This window comes from Phodopus roborovskii, unplaced genomic scaffold (assembly GCF_943737965.1).
Source record: "Phodopus roborovskii unplaced genomic scaffold, PHOROB, whole genome shotgun sequence".
NCBI classification, from domain to species: Eukaryota; Metazoa; Chordata; class Mammalia; order Rodentia; family Cricetidae; genus Phodopus; species Phodopus roborovskii.
The window spans coordinates 18,661,782-18,684,004 of NW_026125052.1; the positions used below are offsets into that span (position 1 = coordinate 18,661,782).

Consider the following 22,223-nt stretch of genomic DNA (forward strand, 5'->3'; position numbering starts at 1 on the left):
AACCAGCACCATCTCTAAGGCCTTATATCCCCAAGTTCACATCTGCAGAGCGCTTGGGGCTCTGTGATCTCTCTGCCCTCCTGCAGAGGTACCTACTCCTTGCCTCTTATCTGTGTCTCCACGTGTCCTGGAAACAGAAAACTGCTCTTAACAGAAACGTGGGAAGGCTCTGGGGTGGGCTCTGCCCACGTGGCACCTGTTGCCCTGTTGGAAACACCAGAGGAACCGATTTCTTCCTGTATAGCCCACGCTTATGTCTCCAACAAGTTAACACCCTCCTCGTGTTCAGCTCTGCCTTGTGCTTCTCTGCCTCTGAAGAGCAACCAGTTCTTTATGGGCTCTAAGCTGGCTCCAGGTAGCTGCAAGCCACGTTGTGATGGGCAATCAACCCTCCCAGCAGCTGTCTCACTGCCTCCATTAACGCCACAGGCCACCCTGCCCCTCTCAGCCCTTATGGCTCTCCCTCTCCCTTCAAACCCCAGTTATTGACCATTACCTCCCCATCTCTGGAAAAGCCCCTCCTGGTCAAGGCCCCACTGAGACAGCTATTCAGAGCCATGGTCCCTCAGGTTGAGGACTCTGTGTGTGTTTCCTTTTCCTCTGGCTGTTTTGGATGAGCAGGGTGAATCTCTGAAGCTAAACAGGATTAGCAGGGCACCACAGCTGGAAGGCACTGTGAGCCTTCCCAGGCTCTGCCCCACACTGGTGGTGCAGAGCCTCTTGGGGATGACCCCTTAAACCCAGACTTTTAAAACCCCCCAGGAAGTAGCCAAGGCTGAGAAGTGCCACTGTAGTGACAAGCACTGAGCTTGTCACTGTGGTCCCCTCTCCTCTTACCCTCTAGACTAGAGTGACCTTAGCAGCTCTCCAGCAGAGTTGTCATTAGCAGCCAGAAGGAGGGACTTTAAGACGCCACTGCAGGAAGGCTGAGCCGGCCTCAGCTCTCACTCAGGCACTCTGAATCGGCCATCACTGTCTGCCCTTAGCTTATCTGCGATGACCAAGCCCTATTAACCATTTTAGGTCCTTTCTGCTGGTCTAATGTAGTGGAACCAATGGAGACAGAGTGAAGTCCATGAGGGACCACCTCGTCTTGGAATGAAATCCCTACTACAGTTGGAAGTCACACCTGCACATGACAATCATCTGGACAATGCACAATGTCCAGTCTGCATCCACACCAGTAAATGAGTCAAAGTAAAATGCCTTCACACAGCTATTTCTAAAAGCTCCCAGAGGATCGTGACATAGAGAGCCAACTGCTGGAACATATGGATGAGGCGGGGAAGTAAGCTGCAACACAGGTTCTGCTGCACTGGATGGGGCAAGCCCCTGCCAAATGCTCAAGCCTCTTCCCATCCTGTTTCCTTATTCCCTGTGTGCCATATGAGGCGAAAGAGCAGAGGGGAGTAATGGCACTTTGAGAGAGGCTTTCCATGCCTGTTCGCAGCATGTCAGAGTGCTGAGGGAAGGACAGCAGGGAATGGAGTCTTGAAACTTGGTCATCTTTTGTCAGACTCCTAGAGTTCTAATGCAGCCCAGAACCACTGCTCTGCAGAGACATTAGCACCCTAAGGGAACCAGATCAAAACTCTTCAATGCTCCAAGCAAGGGTCTCTGGACAGGCCAGCCATGGGTGGAGAATTGTCACCCCCTAGTGGCAAGATATGGGTATGGTACACCTTGCTTTTAGACTTGTGCAAATCCTCCCTTCCCTTTCAGTTTAGAACTAGCCATATAAGGCCTAGTATGACATTCTTCACTAGGTGCTAGCAGGTTGCCTTGCTGCCCATTCTTAGCAGAGTATCTTCAGGGGATGCAAGAGGCAGATTGGTAGAGTTGGATCTATAGCCACATAAGGAAACAAAGGGGTAGTCATGACAAAGAATGCCAAGTGTTTTTTAAAAGTTTTCCAAATAAACTTCAACTTTATTCAGCTGACATGTTCTGAAAACAAGGGGTGTTGAGTATAATTTGCCAACTAAAGCGATTTAAATTCAACAGGGCAAGCTGGCTTTCAAGAAAGCTTGGAGTAAAACCTAGACTATTTACTTGGCCCCTGGGTTCAGCTTTCCTTAAAGTGGCCATACATGGAGTATACATCTACTTAATGCAAACATCCCACCTGCTTCATATCACACCACTTAAACTGCTGTGCCAAGGTAAACACACCACTAGGTGGGCTGGAGCTTCTGGCAAGCTCCACTAAGAATCCAGCTCTATCTCCACTAGAGGGCATCCCATTCAGGCTCTGGCTCCTTCCCACAGCTGAAGCCTGAGGACAGTTGTACCCAGTCAGGTGGGGTGATCTCAGGAGGCACTGAATGGGAATGCAAAGGAGAGCAGACACCAGCAGCCACTTCAATGCCCTTGGCGTCAGGATCCTCTGGCTACTGTTCTCTATCCCAAGCTAGTAAAGAGGCCCAGCCACTGCAAGTTTTATCCCAAAGTGGGCAGACCTGACTGTGAAGGTAGCATATCAAGTCCATCAAAGCCAAGGGTCACACTACAAAGGCAAGGGTGGAACACTTATATATACAAAACACTGTCCCAACAATCACTAAAGGGCAAGGGGCAGGGGGCTTTTGCTGCCCACATTTTGAGTCCAAATGGCTCAGTTTTAGCTTGCACATCTTCCAAAGTACATTATCTGGTGGGATCATGGGGTGCCGAGGGGGCAGGGCAGTCAGGTCTGTGCCATCTAAACTCCACTTTATGGCCAGCCAGAGCTCATGCCAATCTGCCTCCCCAAAGTGAGATCTAGGCCATTGTTTTTACTCCACAGAACTATCAAGTCTTCCTAGAGAAGTCAGAGATCCCCACTTCCTGGCCATCGAGGGCCCAGTTAGCCTAGAGGGGAAGGAGCAACAGACACTGAATCTGAGCAGAATCTGAAAGTCAGGCTGAAAATGTGATCGCCGAGAATGTTCCCCAAAGGGACACCACAGGCGCGCCCAAGAAACAAATGCTGCTCCTCAGTAGGAGAGAGGTGGGACGTAACACACCGTGAAGAGGGAAACAGCACAGAGGATACTTAAGCAAAGACAGGCAGGACAATCAAAGGCAGGGTTAATACTGACCAGGTTTCCAGTTCTGAGGAATTCTGGGTATCTGATTGTCCCACCATAAGGCTACTAAATTTAGAAATGTTTGGGTGGGCCTGTGACTAGTGAGCAAATAAATTCACTATATCTTTCTGGTACTTTCAGAGATTAAGCACAAGTGTGCTCAAGATATATTAATTTTCAAACAAATTCTGCAATACACCAGGTATTGATATAGTCTTAATCATGGCCGGGCAAAGTAAAAATGACCTGCTCCCTGAAACAGTCTCATAAAGATATACTTCCCAGGGACATCTCTAGGGTGGCCTACCTGGGCTGGGGAAAATGCAGGTTTAGTGGATGGATATATTACTAATATATTTCAAGGAAAAGGAGAGATAGTCACAGGAATTTGAGATGGCAGAACCAGATAAGTATGCAACTTACAAACCACCCTTTGCTCATGGACTCCTTCAAAGGCGCAAAGGCCTGGGTGGAGGAGCCAAGCTACCATCTCTGAACTGTAAGAGCCAATTGCTGTGTTAACTGGAAAAACACTGGTGACTTAGGACTTGTGTCCAACTGAACACTCCCCAGGAACACTGCTGGCCTCACCTCAGGAAGGACAAACACCCAGCAACGGTGGCATGGAAAAGCTTACATTATCAGCAGCAGCTCCAATGTCACCGCTTCCCTGGAGTAGCTGCTCCAGGGACGGGGTGCTGGTGTTAGCAGTCAGTCACCTACATGTCATGTTTTCTTAGGGGTTGGGACTGGGTAGTGGCTAGAAGGATGTGAGAACTGATCTATCCCAGAAGGCACAAGGAAAGACTTCTTCCCTCATCTTCTCACTTGTGACCCAGCCCCCCACATCAGGAGCCACAGAGGGTGGGCGATGACGAGGAGTGAACAACGTGAACAGTCCTGTGTGCAAGCCTCACCATGCAGGCTTTCCAGGGCAAGCATTAGTTGTATGGAGAGACCCCCAAACCCACCCATCCCTCCCTCAGTGAGAACTAGATAACAGGGTTTTAGCCCACTTCCTAAGCACCACATATCTTGGTGACCCTAGTTCCCACTCCCCAGATGTCACAGACAACAAAGCAGGTTTGATACTAAGCCACAATTACTCCTGGGGGGAGGGGTGTCTTCACAGTTAAGGCATACATTTCAAACGTGGCCTCCAGGCCCACTTCTTGCTTGCACATGCGCACACAGTGGGAAGGTTATCCGTGGTGGGTACAGCTGGCTCACGTCAGGTACTGTACCACAAGGAACATGATTGCACAGGTGAGCAGCATCCCTCCGATCATGAAGTACTTGTCCTGGAAGGCCCGCTTCTCAATTAGCCTCATCACTGTGTTAGACAAGCCAAGCATGTTGGCAATGTCAAGGATCTTTTTCTGAGTCCCCTGGGGAGATGGGAAGAGAAAGAAAAACGAAGATCAACACAATTGCCAAGGGTGGTTTAAAGAGCACCACGAGCCAGGGTTTTACTAATAGACAGCGTCTTCTTGGTCATGCCCAGAGATGAAAGGCAACACTCACCAGAAATAGATTCACTTCACCATGGCCAACTTTGGTCAAAAGAAGCCTTTCCCACAAACGTTGCTGGAACTGGGTACATATCACATGTGCATAATACATGTATATATGTACATTTCACATATAAGTCAAAAAAAAAAAAAAAAGTGAACCGTGATTCACATTACATACAAAACTTGGGGCTGGGAAATGGCTCAGTAAGAATACTTGCTGCATAAGACCTGCGTTTGGAACCTCAGAATCTGTGTAGAAAGCCAGATGAGGTTAGCCTACAGCCTTCAATGCTATAGGTGGCTGAGGTAGGAGAATTGGTGGGGCTTGGTGGCCACCAGTTTAGCTCCAGAGTCAGTGAGAGGCATTGTCAGAGTCTTCGAGGAGGGCATCTGTGCCATTTGAGTAACACACTCATTCAAGGTGGATCTCTAAATAAACACAAAGGCTGAAACTACAAGAAAGCTTCTTTTAAAAAGACAAAAGTAAACAGAAAATCAGGAGAAGCTCTAAAAACATAAGCAATCCAGCTTATGTATCAACCAGAGCTATATAAACACATTATGGTATAGATACACATGGCTCAGAAATAAAAAAGGACCTAATTAGCACATATAACCAAACATGTTATAACATGAATGAATCTTAAAACCAGAGAAAGAAGCCACATACAACAGTATGAATAGTTTTATGAAGTTCAGTAGCCAGTACACCAATGAACACTGGACTTTCCCCAACACTGTAAGCTACTTTTTTGTTGTGGTTTGCTTGTTTTTCGAGACAGGCTTTCTCTGTGTAAACCTGGCTGTCCTGGAACTCAACTGTATGGATTAGGCTGGCCTCAAACTCACAGAGATCTGCCTGCATGCCTGTGCGTTCCACCACCAGCTTTTTAAACTAAATTTGTCATACCTAAGACAATTCATGACAATTGTTGGGAAATGTAAGTGCTTGTCCCTTACAGCTCTCTTCTCCCCACCCAGATGTAGAACTTCCGTGCAAGCAAGGTTGTTTTCAGAACTTTCTGGTGTGCAGTGCCTGTGCCTTGGCCCCAGGTATGGGTAGTGCATGACTTCCTCCTATGTTTAGCCCATCCCCTGACTTGGGTATATAAGTCCATTACTCTCTATAATAAACAGTGGTGGTAGCAGCTTCTTAACTTCGTGGTGGTCTGTTAAGTGTTTCAATCCCGACATCCTCCGCCAATCTCGGTCCCAGGCTGTGCAGGCGCGGTAACAATTGTATAGCTATGAATACAAGCAGACATATCCCTCTACTAATCACAGTGTCTATACAAGTGTCTTTTCCGGAGCTCATTAAATTTTTAGAGGCAAAATATCTCAAATGGGAACAAATAAACTAGAAAACAAACAAAATACTTAAGAGTGATAAAGATTAATTAACACCAACCTGCTGCACCTATCTTAATATTCTTTTTGCTTGTTTTCAAGATAGCGTCTCCCTAAGTAACCCAGGCTGGTCTACAACTCATATAGTCCTCCTTCCTCACCCTCTCCAATGCTAGGATTCTAGGCATGTGCTACCACATTCAGCCTTTCTTACCCTTTGAAGATGCAAGTGTGCACCATGTGCATCCAAGTTAAAATGTTTTGCAGTGTTAAGTGGAAAGCTGCTACAGACAGAACCACTATGAGTGGAAGAGGCTGTAGCAGAGTGTAAGGCAAGCAGAGGACAGACTTGTCAAGGCTGACCAGACTATTCAAGTCTTCCTAGGATCAGAGGCTGGCCATTTGTTGCAGTATTTCCTTCTGTATATATGTTTCTCTTATTGGTTGATGAATAAACACTGACCGGCCAGTAGCCAGGCAGGAAGGATAGATGGGGCTACCAGACAAGGAGAAGGCTGGGGAGAGGACCCAGAGATGCCACGTAGACGAGGAAGAAGGAACAGGTCCAGACCCTTCTCTGGTAAGATAAGACCACGTGGAAATACTTAGATTAACAGAAATGGGTAAATAATTAAAAGAGAGCTAGCCATTGGTCAAGAGTTTTACAATTAATATAGTGTCCGTGTGTTTATTGGGGATGAATTGGCTTCAGGACCAGGCAGAACATAAAGTCACTCATACTTTATTGTGTCCTGTCTTGTTCCTTATTTGCTTGTTCTACTATTCTGTAATTAAGGCAAAGGGGTTCAACTAGTCTAAGTATTATGAACCACACTTCAGAGTGTCTTACTCAAATCTTTTTACTCTTCTGAAAATACATCTAATTTCTTTTCTTTTTTGGTTTTGGCTTTTTTGCTTTTTTTTTTTTTTTTTTTTTTTTTTTTTTTTTCTTTTCTTTCAAGACAGGTTTCTCAGTGACACAGTCCTGGCTATCCTGGAACTCAAGAGATCCACCTGCCTCTGACTCTGCCTCCCGAGTGCTGGGAGGCCTGAGTACATCTAATTTCTACATACAACTTTTAAAAACATGTATTTATGATTTATGTATATGTGTGTATGCCTCCATTTACGTGTGTGCCAGTGCATGCAGGAGCCTGCAGATGTCAGAAGAGGCATTGGATGCCCTGAAACTGGAGTTACAGATAGTTAGGCACAATGTGTGGGCAGTGAGGATGGAGCATGGGTTTCCAGAAGAGCATCTTTCATTTGCTGATAGACCTCCTGCTCTACATACCATTATTTCTAAGATGAACCTTAAAGCATCTGAAGATAGGCTGGGCCTGGGGCCAAGGACTGCTATTGCTCTTGGGCACAAGACTGATGGATGAGATGCTAGACAGTGGTGGGAAAGGGCAGCTAGTAGATCTTCTCCAGGAAGGCTTACATATAGCCTGAGAACAGATAGCATACCAACTCTAAGTAGAAGAGGCCACACTAGAAATCATCAACACTGAGCAGTTTCTGTGGATCACAACTCCCAAGTAGCTCCATTTTAGCTTTGCAGTTTTTAATTCTCAGGCTGCTGTCATTTATACACAGTATATAATCAAATGTGCAACGTCTTCTTTGGTAACACTCTTGCCTTCTCAGCTGTGCTAGTGACATGATTTCTTAGGCAGCTAACAGCCCTTGTGTCCAGGACCCAGCCTATGATCTAGCGGAAGCAGATCAATGGCCCAGAATGTTCCAACATTACCAGTTTTCTGAAAACTTCTACAATGGTGACAAACATTACCCAGACACATGAGCAGCACCAACTGGGTTCATGCTCAGCCCTATTCCTGTGGACACTTCTAGAATACTTTATTGGAAATAAAAATAAAATGGAGGTCTCAAGTCAAACTGGTCAGCTGTCAGTGGAGACTAGAAAAGTTTCCCTTCCCATCAGTGAGGAAATGGGAGCTGTGTGAAAGACCCCACCTTAGGTTGGAAGTGCAGATTACTCTGTGGTCATGGCTTCTAAAACCACCTGAAAGTGACCACTAATCTCAGAGTCCCTATTCCCAACCATAACACCAAAGTGGTTTTCCCAGTTCTTTCATGCTCCCCTTACATGGTTTAGGGAGAAAATTCCCTGGCTCAAGAGGCAAGACAAGCAGAAGGAGGGACACAGAGAAAAAGTGACTTGGAGAGTGGCTGCCTGGACAGGGTTCCTGGCAAGCACCTCTGCTCCAGTGCACACGGACTCCTCAGAGAGACTTCAGAGGAAGCTAACACTCCATCAACAGTCGCAACCCCATTAGCTTTGCATTAGCGCCACAGGGATGTGTTTTCTAAAAGTCTTGACTTTCCCTGAGCAGTAGAAAAGAGGGAAGTTCTCTACAAAAAAAAAGGGCAGGGCAGCCAACCAGTATCTGTGTAGACTTCTTTAGTGGCTGTTTTGACAGCGAGCACCTTCCTGAGCCATTGGAAATGCTTTCCCTGTCAGTAGGAGGTAAGCATCAGCAGGCCTATCTATTCCTCTCCCCAGTAAAGATGGTGAGAGCTGCTCAGAAACACACTGGAGGCCTATGGAGCAGACAGCTCAGTGTGCTCCAATAAAAAACTAAGATAATAGTCACACTTCCAAGTGACTTTCTCACAACCTAATGGCTGGCAATGCTTTATTCTGGGGGGAATCACACCCTGGTAACAGACAGAGCCCACACCCCCGAGCCATCAGAACAGATACGGGAAAGACTGAGGCTGAAACACTATGACTCACAACAATCTGTGTGATGTTTCTGTAAATGACTCCCAGGGGTCAGGGTCAACAGTGCCAACAGGGCCAACAGGGCAGGCTTCTTGGACATGTGGCTCCAAGAGGAAGAGATAATGCATGCAACTACCATGTGTTCTGGAAGTCACCTACAGCAAGCTTAGGCAGCCCGAACGCACAATCCCTGGGATAAATACAAAACAAAGCCTCCATCATAAAATACTCCACAGCTGGAATCTCAAAGGAAAACCACTTTAGAAGACTGTCATGCCTTCACTCTTATGAGAGCAAATCCAAAGGAGCATTTCTCCGCCTGCCATGGTCTCTTTGTAGCAGCCTCAATTTCATGCAGGATCAGTAAAAAGACAAAGAAAGCCCTGGCCACCAAGAAGTGCCACTGGGTTTTATTACAAGCACCGGCAAACCTGCAAGCTTAAGGGCTTGGGCTTACTGTCGAAACACCATGAGCTGGGGACACAGCAACAAAATACAAACACAGATACTGAACTATAGGACAAGGTCAGAATAAGAGGCCTTCTCTCTATTCTCCAACAGGGACCCCACCTTCAAGGTCAGTCTTTGGGCCCTCAGTCCCTCCAGAATACTGTGCCCGCCTCCAATGAGGTCATCCATGCCGTGGTGAATGTTCTGGAGGGAGGAATTAAACTGCAGTGATTCATCCATGGGTATGGTGGTGTCAGAGTCCTGTGAAAGAAATGCAGGCACTTGATTAACTTCCCTTGCTAGTCAGCTCTTGGGGTCTGGTGGCATCTTACTATTCTGCCTTTTGGCCAAGGTCAAGCCAGAAGAGCCAGAGGGAACAATGTAAGATCAGAGTCAAACAGAAGAAAAAACAAACCAAAGGTGTGTGTATGGGGGCAGGAATCTGCTTATACAACAGCAGAGTAGGTATCAGGCCCATCACAATCCAAATGAGTTCTGGTACAGTGTTGTTTTCTGTATGTGTCACATTTCCCCACTGAGGAAAAGCTAGCTATTCCTTCAAGATTTCATTCATTTCTCCTAAAGGTTTTCTCTAGCTCCTCCCAAAGATAGCTATTCAAAAGTTCCTTTATATGACTTCTTGCTCGTATGCTATTACATGTTTGCTTTTGTTCTTTAGCTGTTTTATCTAAAGCTATCCCTTTGGAAAGACTGAGACTATAGATCAAAGAAGCAGCGCTTTCAACAGAAGGCTTAAGGGTGTTGAGGATGGGAACACACTTCTGGGGAAGCAGGAAAAGGTTGCTAAAGAAAGAAAGGCAGGGGGAAGAAGGACAAAGACCACAGGCTAAGTACAGGCTATCTGAAAGGCTTGGGGCCGAAGTGTCTCGGATTCCACGGCTCTGCAGACTTTGGATTGGAGTTTACCTACTGAGCAGCTCCTTTGGATGCTGAACTTTCGGACTGAAGATGCCCTATCAGGATAGACCAAGTCCTTATACTTCACAGGTCCATTTCCCTAAACTCACTCAGCATCCTGGGAGTTATTTCTGTTCTCCCCATTTTGCAGATGAAGAAAGTGAAGCCCATAGAGACAGAATAACTTATCAAGATAGGCAGGATCCCAAGGCAGAGTGCACAGTCAACTCTAAGTTGTAACCACACTGTAGACAGAAACACTACGAACAATTCTGGTGCTCTAATATCACTGTCTGGGCTAGGGAGAGGACCAGGTAGGTGGTCACCAGCTATGAGTGCTCTCCTTCCTGCAGCCTGGCTGACACAAGCTCCTGCCAGACAATGCCCCTTCCACCACAGAAGCCCCAATCCCCACTAGCAGGAGGACAAAGCATCAGTTCTGTTGCTCAAGCTCAGAACCTGCCTTCAGATGGGCACTCCGAATTTCCCACTAACATGAGAGCTGCTCAAAGGGAGGACCCATGATCAGTAATTTTCTCAAATGTTTTACTTGGTGTTGACTCTAAAGAGAATTAATGACTCCCCTTATCTGACAAGCACTTCTTGACTTTACAAATAAATCTGTCTCACATTCATTCCCACCTGAAAAGGGATGTGTGCTAGGTACTCTCTTTTAGAATACGTAAAATGTCTAGAAAGAAGTTTCACTTGGTAGGTCAATGTTTCTGAGTAGCCTAGTGAATATGTGGTGCCACATTAGGCTGGCAATCAACAAAGTAATCCTAAGAGGTCATCTGACCTAAAAAGGCCTGAATGTGACATATTTTTCAGTATGCTATCATATTTAGTATCTTAAAGCATGCTATATCTGTGAATTGTTAACCACCACAATCTGCTTAATCACCTACTATGGAAAATACAAAACTATTAAGCCAGTTCTGAGGCACTTGGGAGAAATGCACTACAGCAGGGGGTTGGAGTGATAGGTTTATCCTCCTGCCAGTGAGAGTCAGGGCTGAAAAAGGCCAGAAAGGCCAGTACATTGCACATTCAGAGAACACTCTTACTGAAGCTACAGGGTAGGGGTGGGGCTTCTAAGAAATCAAACATGCAAACCAACAGGCTTTTCCAAAAGACTGAAGCTAAGCAATCCATAACACTAAACAACATTTTAATGCATCTGAGGTTGGAAACACACACACACACACAGAGAGAGAGAGAGAGAGAGACAGACAGACAGACAGTACTATGGCAGTGCCTGCAGTCAGCTTCCAAACACACACACACACACACACACACACACACACACACACAGAGAGAGAGAGAGAGAGAGAGAGAGAGAGAGAGAGAGAGAGAGAAAGAGAGAGAGACAGAGACAGAGAGAGAGAGTACCATGGCAGTGCCTGGAGTCAGCTTCCAAATGCTGTCATCTGCATCTCTACAGATGGGCTAAGTTCTAGCCATCTGTCTCCATCTGATCCCAAAAAACCTCAATTGTGTGAACTTCCACCTCTGCCCATTTCTCCAATGTAACCGCTTCCTCTTCAGGGTTTGTGTTGGAGAGAAATTCCCCATCTAGGTGTGGTCTTAGTGGCAATGCACAAAATCCCGTCAGTCCACTTGTTCTCGTCCTCCTGAGTCTGCTTCAAGCACCCCACTAAGAGGTGATGCCTGGCGACCTGCTCTCAGCTCTGACACCCCCAGTGTCTGGCTTACGTTAGTGGTGAAGGTTCGAGACAGAAGCTCATCTCGCTGTCGCTCCTGCTGCTCCCTGGCATAGCGCCGGTGCTGGAAGTTCCTGAGGGCTGTCTGCAGGTGCTGGACATCATACTTGAGTTGGTCGACACGGCTGGAATTAATGAGACAGAGGTTAAACTCCAGGAACCAAAGGTGGCACACTTTGAGGCAGCCTGGCTTTGTACTCAGGGGAAAAGGCCTTGCTTCACTTCTCCCCATGCAAAGATGGCAAGTCGAGCAGCAGCTTGTGGTTAAGGTGGGTAGAATCACATGCAATTCCAGCAGCTTTACTTAAATGTCTGCTGGACTGCAACTTTTCAGCGAACAGGTGACAGGAAGCAGGGTTGATGACCCCTTCCTGACCTTGCACAAGTTATTCCACACTCCTGGAAGAAGCCCAAGGGCAGCTTTGAGGTAGAGCAGCAATGAAGTTTCATGGAACTTTCAGGAGCAGGAGTTGGAGTGTTGGTGAAGGTAGTTTCCTTTAACTTTCATGGTGGAATATCAAACATTAGATCAGTACTTCATTATAAATAGACTGATTGAGGCGATTAGGACCAGGGCATTTCAGCCCAACAGAAGCCAGTGGGAACTAAACAGTAGAGCCAAAATCCCCAGCAGCATTAAGCTTTCAGTGGCCAGGGGTCTGGTCAGAAAGTGCATATTTTCAAAATGACCTCAAAGAAACAAGAGATCATAATCACCCCCAAAAGAAACATGGGACCATGATCACAGGCTTCTGAGAAACAAACCTCATACTTTTAATTTGTAGGGTATATTGCTTAGAGTAAAACTACGTATTTTAGGAAGACCTTATCTTTGCACAGTCTTCATTTCTGTAGTATTTACCCAGATTTTCAGAATATCCTACAGCTTCTAATGGGAGAAAGGGCTGTCTCGGAGGGCAGTATCTGAGCCACATCAGGGGTCAACACTCACAGTTTGGCACTCTGCCTTTTATTAGGGGGCTCCTTGCTTGACAAAATCTCCAGACGCTCTAGATGGCTGAATATCTGGTCTATGCTTGCTTGGATTTCGTTTTCTACTACTGCACAAAAGAGAGGGAGAAAAAAATAATTGCTGGGAAAGAGATAATAAATCAAATTAAGAGTGATAAATTGCACCATGCAGTGGTGGCACACGCTTTTAATCCAGCACTCAGGAGGCAGAGGCAGGTGGATCTCTGAGTTAGAAGCCAATCCTAGTCTAAGAGCAAGTTCCAGGACAGCCAGGACTACACAGAGAAACCATGTGTCAACCCCCACCCTCAGAAAAGTGGTAAGTCAAACATTTTTCCATAACACAAACTAAAACATGTGTTTCAAAAGGAGCCAATGCACACAAAGATGAATCAATTCAAGGCATAGCGTGTTTCAAAGCAGATATATCCTTATAGCTACACACAGTTGTTAGCTGTCCTGGTTTTAAAGTAGAAGGCATGACTGAAGACATAAACTCTCCACCTTTTGAAAATAACTCTGTTAAGCTAAATGTTTTGATATAGCTCTATTTGAGATTGGTCTCAGATATGGTTAATAAACTAGTAAAAAGGTTACAGACAGAATTCCTCATAGATGAGGCTAAAAGAAAAATAATTAGCATAAAGAAATGGGAAGCTCAGTATGAAAACGCCCAGAGACATTCTGAAAGCAGGGGTAGGCCAAGATGTGTTGGAGCCCTCAGAATGGACCACATATCAATAGGAAAGACCCAGGAAGGAGCCCGCAGAGGTAGAGGGTGTGATAGTCACTTTCCTTATCCCCTTTGATAAGGCTATCAAAAAGACCTCTTTCCATTTCTAATCAGGCAACAATGAGATTGTTGGGAAGGCAAACAAAGGCCAGTGGGCAGAAACTAAACCGCACAGAGCAAGCATCCAGGCAGTTGCCTTCCCCACCAAGAAACGACAACCCTGGCACCAGCCCTTCCTAGGCCTCCACACCTGCAGCAAACATTTTGGATTAGAGCACACTGTAGGGCACAAAGCTAAGAGAAGGGCCACGCTGGGAGCCTTGGAAAAAGAGGCAACAGAAACAGACCTGTGAGAGCGGGCAGTGAGGCGACAAGAGCTTCCCTGGGAGGTCTACAAGGCTGGCTCTGAAAGGGGGGGCTTTGCTTGGAGCAGAAACTAAACTCCAAACCACAACCCCACATGCGTCTCAAAAGAAACTCTGGTGTGGGAACTAAACTAATTAATATTGCTAGTTGTTTAAATAATCCTACTAAGAAGCCAGAGTTCTCAGCTCAGGAGAGATGGCCAGTTCCAGGTCAACATGTCTGAATTTTCAGACTAGGTAATTAGATTAAGATAGATGGAGAGAGAACTCCCATTCCCATAGGGCCATGTCAGGTTGAGTGGAAGGGTAATGGGGGATAAAACTGGTGGGACTCGAGAGGGCACAATCAGGGAACTCTGTGACTTGGCCATAAGGTTTTTCTGTTCATCCTAACAACTTATTCCATGCTGAGTCATTAAGCCCCCAAGGCAGAATGCAGTCAGGAAACCCAGCCCATTAGCCCCATGTCATCAGAGAAAGGACTCTGCTCTCCCTGGTTAATTACTCACAGTGGACAGACTGCCTGTCTGCCGTCTCCAGGCGTCCCATGTGAGACTGGATCTCGTGGACCTGCCTATCAAAGGAAGAGGGAGGAAATGAGTGAGACAGGAATAATCACTAGCACTTCAATCAGGAAAAGACAACTTGTTCGAATGCCATCTTACAACTGATTTAAACTGACAGTGTTGCTGAGCTGTAAAATTTATACATGGCACTTTCGGACACCCATTTTGGCATCATTTCTAAGATCCTAATGCTAATAATAATACTGCTAGCATTCAGCGAGTGCTTACTGTATCTGAAACACTGCTAAGTCAATAACCCTGAAAGGAAAAGCACTATCACCATTCTCATTTTATAAATAAAAACTGAAACCCAGAAAGGTCATGTAAGTTGCTCAAGGCCACACAGCAGGAGATAAACCTCCACCAGAATCCAGCCAATCCCACTCTTTGTTCTGTGACCCAATGTGCTGAGCACTGGTCTGTCTACCAAGAGTCAAAGGGCAAGTGAGATACAATCCTTGCCCCTGAGAAACAATGCAATTAGGAACTGACAGTCCAGATGGACATGAAAAATCCCTGAGAAGAGTTACGGGAAAACCAAAACACATAAGCAGAAACAGAAAGTTGAGGGAGAAGTTGTGTATAGTGGGGCAAAGGAATAGAAGGCCTGGGGCTAAGAAAGTGTAAACCATGGCATTTTGTGGATGGAAGGAGCTGTGTTTGCTTGTTTTTAAGACAAGAACTCATTTATGCATCTGAGGCTCTCCTTGAACTTGTGATCCTCCTGCCTCAGTCTCCACAGTGCTGGGATTACTGTTGTGCATGCCACCATAGAAAATGCTATGCAGAAGGCATACAAGGCATTTCACATGGGGTAAAGGCAGGCTGGAGTGCTTGGAAGACACTGAGTGAGAGAAGGAGCCGGGGGAAGTATGCACTAGAAGGACCACTTTAGAGGATGGCTCTGAAAGATAGGCATCTCCTGTTTGGTAAACATCTCTCCCTGACGATAGGAGGGGGACTGACATCTCATTTGGAAATGCAACAGCTAACAGACATTGGGCCCAGGGCACTCTCTGGAGACTCTCCAGACCATCATCACTTTCAAACCCTTCTTAGTGGTTCCCCATCACTTGTCAGCTCTTGGAATGCTGCTTATGTTACCTCAATGCCTCCTATACTTACTTATACAGGCACTCTGCAAAGAGCCTGTGTGAAGGAGACCTCATCTCCAGTCCTTAACAGAAAGCACAACAATTTTTCTCCACTGCAAACATTATATACCATGACCTCAAATTTTACCAGGGCCAGCCAGGAGCCCCATCTTGCTCCAGTGTGACTCTGGCCTTTCCACAGCTTTCTTGTAACTTCTAAGTGTGACCTATGGCACCAGAACCCAATCCAGCTGTCTAAGACTTCCTGAATGCTCCAAGGCAAGCCTTGTGACCCCGTGAAGCAACCTGTCAGCTGCTTCAGGAAGGGGAATACAGGGTGCTTTGGAAGGGATGGAGCAGGGCCGAGTCAGTGAGGTACAAGGGTTGATGCAGAGATGCAGGTAATTGATATATGGAACACCTGGATAATGACAACAGCAGAAACTGGTGGGTTGATGGGCAGGAAAATTAGGATTCCTATTAATAGAAGTAGGACACAGGCAATGAGGTAAACTTGTAATGGTGTCTTAAAGCAAATCAGAAAGTTGGTGTCATTATCCACAGGAATAGAAACAAAAAGAAAAAGATAAAAAAGGAAAAAGAAAGAAAAAAATAGAGACAGCAAAAACAAACAAAAAACAATAACCAACTCAATTCTGAAGAAGTATTTGGAAGTTGACTCAATAAATAAGCAAATACATCAGTAGCAGATAACAAAAGGATTGATGTTCAAAATATGTAAAGAATCCCTGAAAATCAATAGGAAAAGTACAACAGAACAATTTTTAAAATGGCTAAAAAGCTGGATGGTGGTGGCACACACCTTTAATCCCAGCACTAAGGGCAGAAGCAGGCAGATCTCTAAGTTCAAGGCCACCCAGGCCTACAGAGCAAGTTCCAGAACAGCCAGGGCTACACAGAGAAACTCTGACTTCACTGAAAAGCAAACAAAAACACAAACCAAAACAAAACTAAAGGACAAATGACAGAAAATGAAACACAGAAAGTAGGCAAATACATTAAAAAAAAAAAAAAAAGATCAGCTTCAATGATAACTCTGAAAAACACATGTTAAAACCAATGAGAACTTGGGTTAAAATCCATCAGAACTTGAGAACACGGACATTAGTAGGGGAACTATACTTGACAGTCTCAGACCCTTCAATCGAGTTCTGACAACACCTGGTAGCATCACACACATTGCATGACCCAGCACCACACTTTTGGCAGCAAAGCTTACAGAGATTCTGGCTTATACCAAGGACTTGGCTTATACCAAGGCTGTAACCCACAGCCACATATCTTAATAAAAACTTGTAAGTCTGTAGGAAACCAATTATGTGGTAAAAATTGGTAAGTTTTGAAGCTATGATCTTTGTTTATTCCACAAAGTGTAACATTTTATTGCCCCTTTCATGTGTCCTGTGCTGTCCTTATGTTGGAGATGTTAAATGACAAAAGATACATGCAACATATTTCTTTTTCTTCCTTTTCTTGGAGACAAAAAAAAAAGGGGGGTTGCTTTATTATGTAGTTTTGGCTGTCCTAGAACTTACTATATAGACTAGACTGGCCTCAAACTTAGAGATCCACCTACCTTTTGTCTCCCTAGTCCTAGGACTAAAGTTGTGTATCACCATGCCCAGCTCATAAAACATAATTCTTTCTGAAAATCTAAAAGAATGTTCAAAGCTCCTTGTGTTTAAAGGTTTCAAATAAAGAACTATGGATCTATTCAATGAGATGTATGTAAATAATACTGTTAATAATGTAATAAACTACTGAAGTATTCATCAAGAAATAACTCAGATTAAATTCAGCAGATTAAATAAAAGCTAGCAGGGTTGGCAAAATAGTTCAGTGGGTGAAAGGGCATGCTGCCAAGCCTGATGACCTGAGTTTGATCCCCATAACCAATCCCTGCAAGCTGATCTCCATTCTTTGGCTTGTTTGCACCTACACACACTAACTAAATTAAAATGTTAATAAATAAAAGCTTGATATAGTCAATCAGTGTGGACATGAAAAAGGAAAACCTAGCACATTAAGTATCTGCTTATGGTAAATTTAAAACCACATAAAACAAGTAGCATATATTATTTGTGAACACACGTATAAGAAGAATAAAATCACTTATATTCAGGTGATAAACTCTGGGGTAAGAACTGATGTAGGAGCTTTTGATTCAAACTTGTTTATAAATCAATTATCTGAAGCACATTTATTAATATGAATCCTAACATTGGGTAATGTTACTTATTCATTCATTCACACAATCAACGAACAAATGAGCTATACAATCGTAATGGTCCATGGGAAAGTGGGAAATGAAGCCACAGGCCATTAACAGTGGGAAAGAACACAATGAGGATTACAACTGTACATCTTGGGTGATTTAAAGATGTGTTGTTTTCTTCCATGGTATCTACAATAAACAGAGTCTGAAGACAGTGCAGATTGAGATTTGTGGTTAAACAAGAATACCAAAGGATGCTCTTCAAATAACTGGGTGGACTTAAGTAAAAGAGGGTTTGTCTCCTACTTTTGCTTTAAGGGAGTCCTCAAAGCAAAGGTACCTGTTCCAAGACACCACAGTTCAGCTTTACAAAGGAAACAAATGACAAGCTGCACAATTATGAACTGTCTTCTTGAAGGGAAAAAAAAAAAAAAAGGAAAGTGCCCCTGCATCTGCAACACCAGGTCTGGGGTCTTTCAAGGGTCATCATGCCCAAAGACAGAACTGGAATGGAAACTCTTGTCAGTCCCTTTCAAGTCTGAGATTCTGAAGGACAGACAAGACAACACACCCTAAAAACACTCTTTGGCCAGATAAGAAGGATAATTTTAAGAAATTTCAGAGAAACATTACTGACTTTCCCCTATTTAATTTCTATTTATAAGTTCTGTGGATCTTTGTAAGTTCTAGGCCAGACTGACTTTGATAGTGAGTTCCAGGTCAGCTAGTTACACAGTGAGACTCTACAACAAACAAAAAGTAGTGGGTTAACATGGGTGTGGTGGTGCTCACCTGTCGGCTTAGCACTTGGGACAAAGAGGCAGGTAGGCTATAAATTCGGGGCCAGTCTGAGCCACATAGCAAGTTACTGGCTAATAGCTATATAGGGAAATCCTGTCTTGAACACATACACTCGAACGCACGTACACACGCACTCACGCACTGTTGATTTTCACATCTTCCACCCTGCCTCTGGAGCTAGTCTTTACACCTCATAAGGCAAACTGACAAACTGGTCTTGAGATAATAGTTCTTAAAACAAACTACTCATTAAAACCACCTGGAAAGCCTGTTCACTATAGAGCTGTTGTATCTAAGACCTACTTAACCTGCATTACCTAGAGATGAGATCCAGAATGGCAGACTGGACAACACAAGGAACACAAGTATCTCAAAGATGGAAGCCTGGCTATTACCTTCTCCATAAAGCTCACCTTAGTGGACAATTACTTAAGGGAAAAAAAAAAAAAAAAAAAAAAAAGGCCTGTTTTTCCATTCATTTGGTGCTCAGGACTCTTCCAGTTATATGACTTTAAATAATTGGTTTAATGTCAGTATACTTTCACAGTAAGAGATAATCCCAGATTCAAAGTTCTAGAGTGATGAGTATGTTCTGATGCATGTTTTGTCAATTCAGCAATCAGCATATTAACCTCAATGCACTGCTAGGCCCATGTAAAGGATCGGTTCTTTAATATGAGTTTGATTTTCTGTTTCACTCCTTTTCCATGGGACTCATGGGTTAGTTTGCCTTTTTTTTTTTAAATCCCTTCCTACACTTTTTATATAACATGCAAATTGTGATTATAATGTAGTTTCTGTATTTTCCCTCTCCCAAATAACTTTGTTGCCAAAGTAAAAAGAAAACCACACACTTAGAATATAAGAAAAAGAATAGCCACCATCTTATTTCCATTCCTTTTGCTATGAATTTACTAAGGAGGCCGGATGACTAGTTTATTTCATTTTTCAGACCCAAGAAGTATGTTGTTCGGTGTTGCCATAAAATCAACAGAAAGGCCTTAAAACGGCGTAAGTATGGTCTCTTATCATGTCCAGCTACATATATAACACAGCAAGTTCCCAAAACACAGGACAGTGTGAATAAAGGACACATTGAGGAAACGAATTTAGTTATGAACAGATAATCTAAAACTCCATTTCCTTAAAGGTAACTTGTAACCTGATAAAACTAATAACAAATCTGTTACCTTTATTTCTTTGTGTCACAAAAACAGATTCTTTAATAGCCAATCAAGAACACAAAACACTTTTCGTACAACCCCTGACACTCCCACTGAGCAATGAACTCGTGGACACAAGCTTCGCCAACCGCTTAACCCGAAGGACTAAGCTGGCAGGGGCTGCAAAATGTACTAGAACCTGCGGGGGTTGAGGGATTGCTACTCTCCCTTCCCAATAGGCAGTCACGGCTTGCAGCAGGCCCAAGACTTCGCGCGCACACCGGACCCCCTCTCGCGGCTCAGGACATCCCGCTAGGGGCTGAGAGGTGCGGAGCAGCCCCGGCAGAAACGCTCGACCTCCACAATGGCAGTCGCCAAAGCCCCGAGGCCCCGGAGCCGCCGCCCGGGACGAGCCCACCCTGCTCCCCGACGCAGCCCTCACTTGTGCGTTTGTTGGTACAGCGGCTCCATGACGCCGGCTGAGCCGGCCTGCGGCTTCCTCGGAACACGTCCTCACAGGCCCACTTCCGGCTTCCTACTTCCGGTCTCAGGACCCGCCCTTCCGAGTAGGGCGTCCGCGAGTGTGCCTGTCTCGTGGTGGTTGTGAGGTCGGGCTTGGGAGTACGCGAAGGGTGGGTGTGGCTCGAGGCTCGGCCCAGCGGGGAGCCAAGGGGTAAGGGTTTTGCTGGAGACTAGCTTCAAGTTTGAGTCAGGTATCGGAGAGGACGGACGCGAGGTGCTGACGTCAGAGCCGCGGGGAGAAGTCGCAGGCGACTTTCTCCAACTCGCTCTTTGCAGCGTATTCCTACTTGGCTTCACCTTAAACTTTGTAATTACGGGTCTGGGGATTTCGCTCCTCAACACGAATGCATTTCCTGTCCCGAACCCGTCTGCCCACTAATCTTCCTGTCTCCTTCTGTTGGTTTCCGTTAAAACCCACAGTGGGTGCGTGTTTAACATGTGTCCTGTGTGACGGGGAGCAACCAAATTCCTCCTGATCTTCAAGAGGTTGGACCAGAAAAGGAAATACGGTCTATATCCAAATAAACATTCCAAAAGGTAGAAAACCCCAATAAATGCAAAGATAATGAACTGGGGTTGTCGTCAATGGGAAAATTTTAAAAGACATAAAGGGCGGGTGACACTTGGATTAGGACTTGGAAGGGTTCAAACACTTGTCTTCACCTAGGCCCATCTCATTTCCATCCATCTAGGTGCTTATCTACAGTTCCTCCCAAGGGAGGAGTTGTTCCTCTTCCTTTGGTGAGTTGAACCTTCTACTTTCCTGTATCCTGCATCCCTCCCAGTTTTGAGTCCCAAGAGACTGCCTGCCCATATTCATTCTTTCCCTAGCATTGAATTTCCCACTTCCTTTCTCATTTACTGAACATCTACTATGTGTCATCCACAGATGGCGTGGGATAGGAACACACACAAAACACATTCCTGAAGTTTCTCTTCCTCACTGTCTATTGAGAAGGTTCATACCTTGAGGCCAAGTAGCAACCGGCATTTAGGATATCACTGATGTAAGGACCATTTTCCTGGAGAGGAGGAGCAAGAGGGATTCATGGAACAAGAAGCATGGGTGTAGGGGAGGGGATGTGGCTGCATTTCAACTATGGTTGAATGGACAGTATGATTGGGGAGGATTAGATGAAAGGATTAGATTTTTAGTACTTCAGTGGTGAGGAATATGCAGGGAAATATGTGTACTTGTTTGTATCAGTAGAATTGCTTTGGGGTTATGTGGGGCCCTAGGGAAGTATTTTTGTGGGCCTTGCTATGTAGGTTTAAATTGTTGCTATGTTGGTTTTAATTTGTATTTAAAAATCCATGGCCCCACATGAAAAACAATAAGAATAGATAACAGAAAAGAGGGGCCTTCATATTCAATTATTTTTGTAATAAATACAGGAAGGACTCCTTATAGTCTTCATACATCACAAGTCCCTGTTGGGGCCCAGTAACTATATACCTACCTGTTCTTGTCCTTTATTTTTGAATGTGCTACTTCTGGCCACCACGAAAACAAGAGAACAAAGCTGTTATTTATAATGCTGTGGTTCTTCTGTCTGTATTGGTTTTGGTAGCTCTTGTGCCTGTCCAGTTCCTTGTGCCATTTGATACAACATAACTCTTGATGTTTCATCCCCTTCCCTCTGCTGGTGATTATTGGTTCCGTTCACTACTGTGTTTTGCTAGTGATGGCAGGAGTTGCAGGTATTGCCTAGAGCACTGTGTCTGCTAGTTATTTCTCTCATCCCTGAGAAGATACTTAGAAGAGAGATGGCTAATTTTGGTCCACAGTGTGAAAAGATACCATCCATCCTGTCAAGAAAGTAGTGGTGGCAGGCAGCTTTATGATGCTGGGAATGGGAGGCAGCTGCTTGCCCTTTCTAGAAATAAACACAGACACATCCAAAGATGTGCCTTACTTGGGTCCTCACAGTTTTTTTGTTTTGTTTTTGTTTGTTTGTTTGTTTGTTTGGTTTGTTATTTATGTGCCTTGTTATGTGT

At 44.8% G+C, this 22,223-nt stretch overlaps 1 protein-coding gene across 2 annotated transcripts; it reads right to left on the reverse strand.

Moving 5' to 3' along the window:
• Window positions 1–1,908: 1,908 nt before the first annotated feature.
• Window positions 1,909–20,299, reverse strand: Gosr2 (golgi SNAP receptor complex member 2). Of its 2 annotated transcripts, XM_051178577.1 has the most exons (6): window positions 20,146–20,299; window positions 14,353–14,417; window positions 12,726–12,834; window positions 11,766–11,898; window positions 9,252–9,392; window positions 1,909–4,456 (listed from the first exon to the last, which is right to left on the reverse strand). In XM_051178577.1, exons 1-6 carry the CDS (start codon window positions 20,172–20,174, stop codon window positions 4,295–4,297), a joined length of 639 nt encoding a protein of 212 aa, XP_051034534.1. In that variant the 5' UTR covers window positions 20,175–20,299; the 3' UTR covers window positions 1,909–4,294. The 2 variants fall into 2 exon arrangements, with proteins under 2 accessions (XP_051034534.1, XP_051034537.1); XM_051178580.1 differs by lacking the exon at window positions 9,252–9,392.
• Window positions 20,300–22,223: the final 1,924 nt, after the last annotated feature.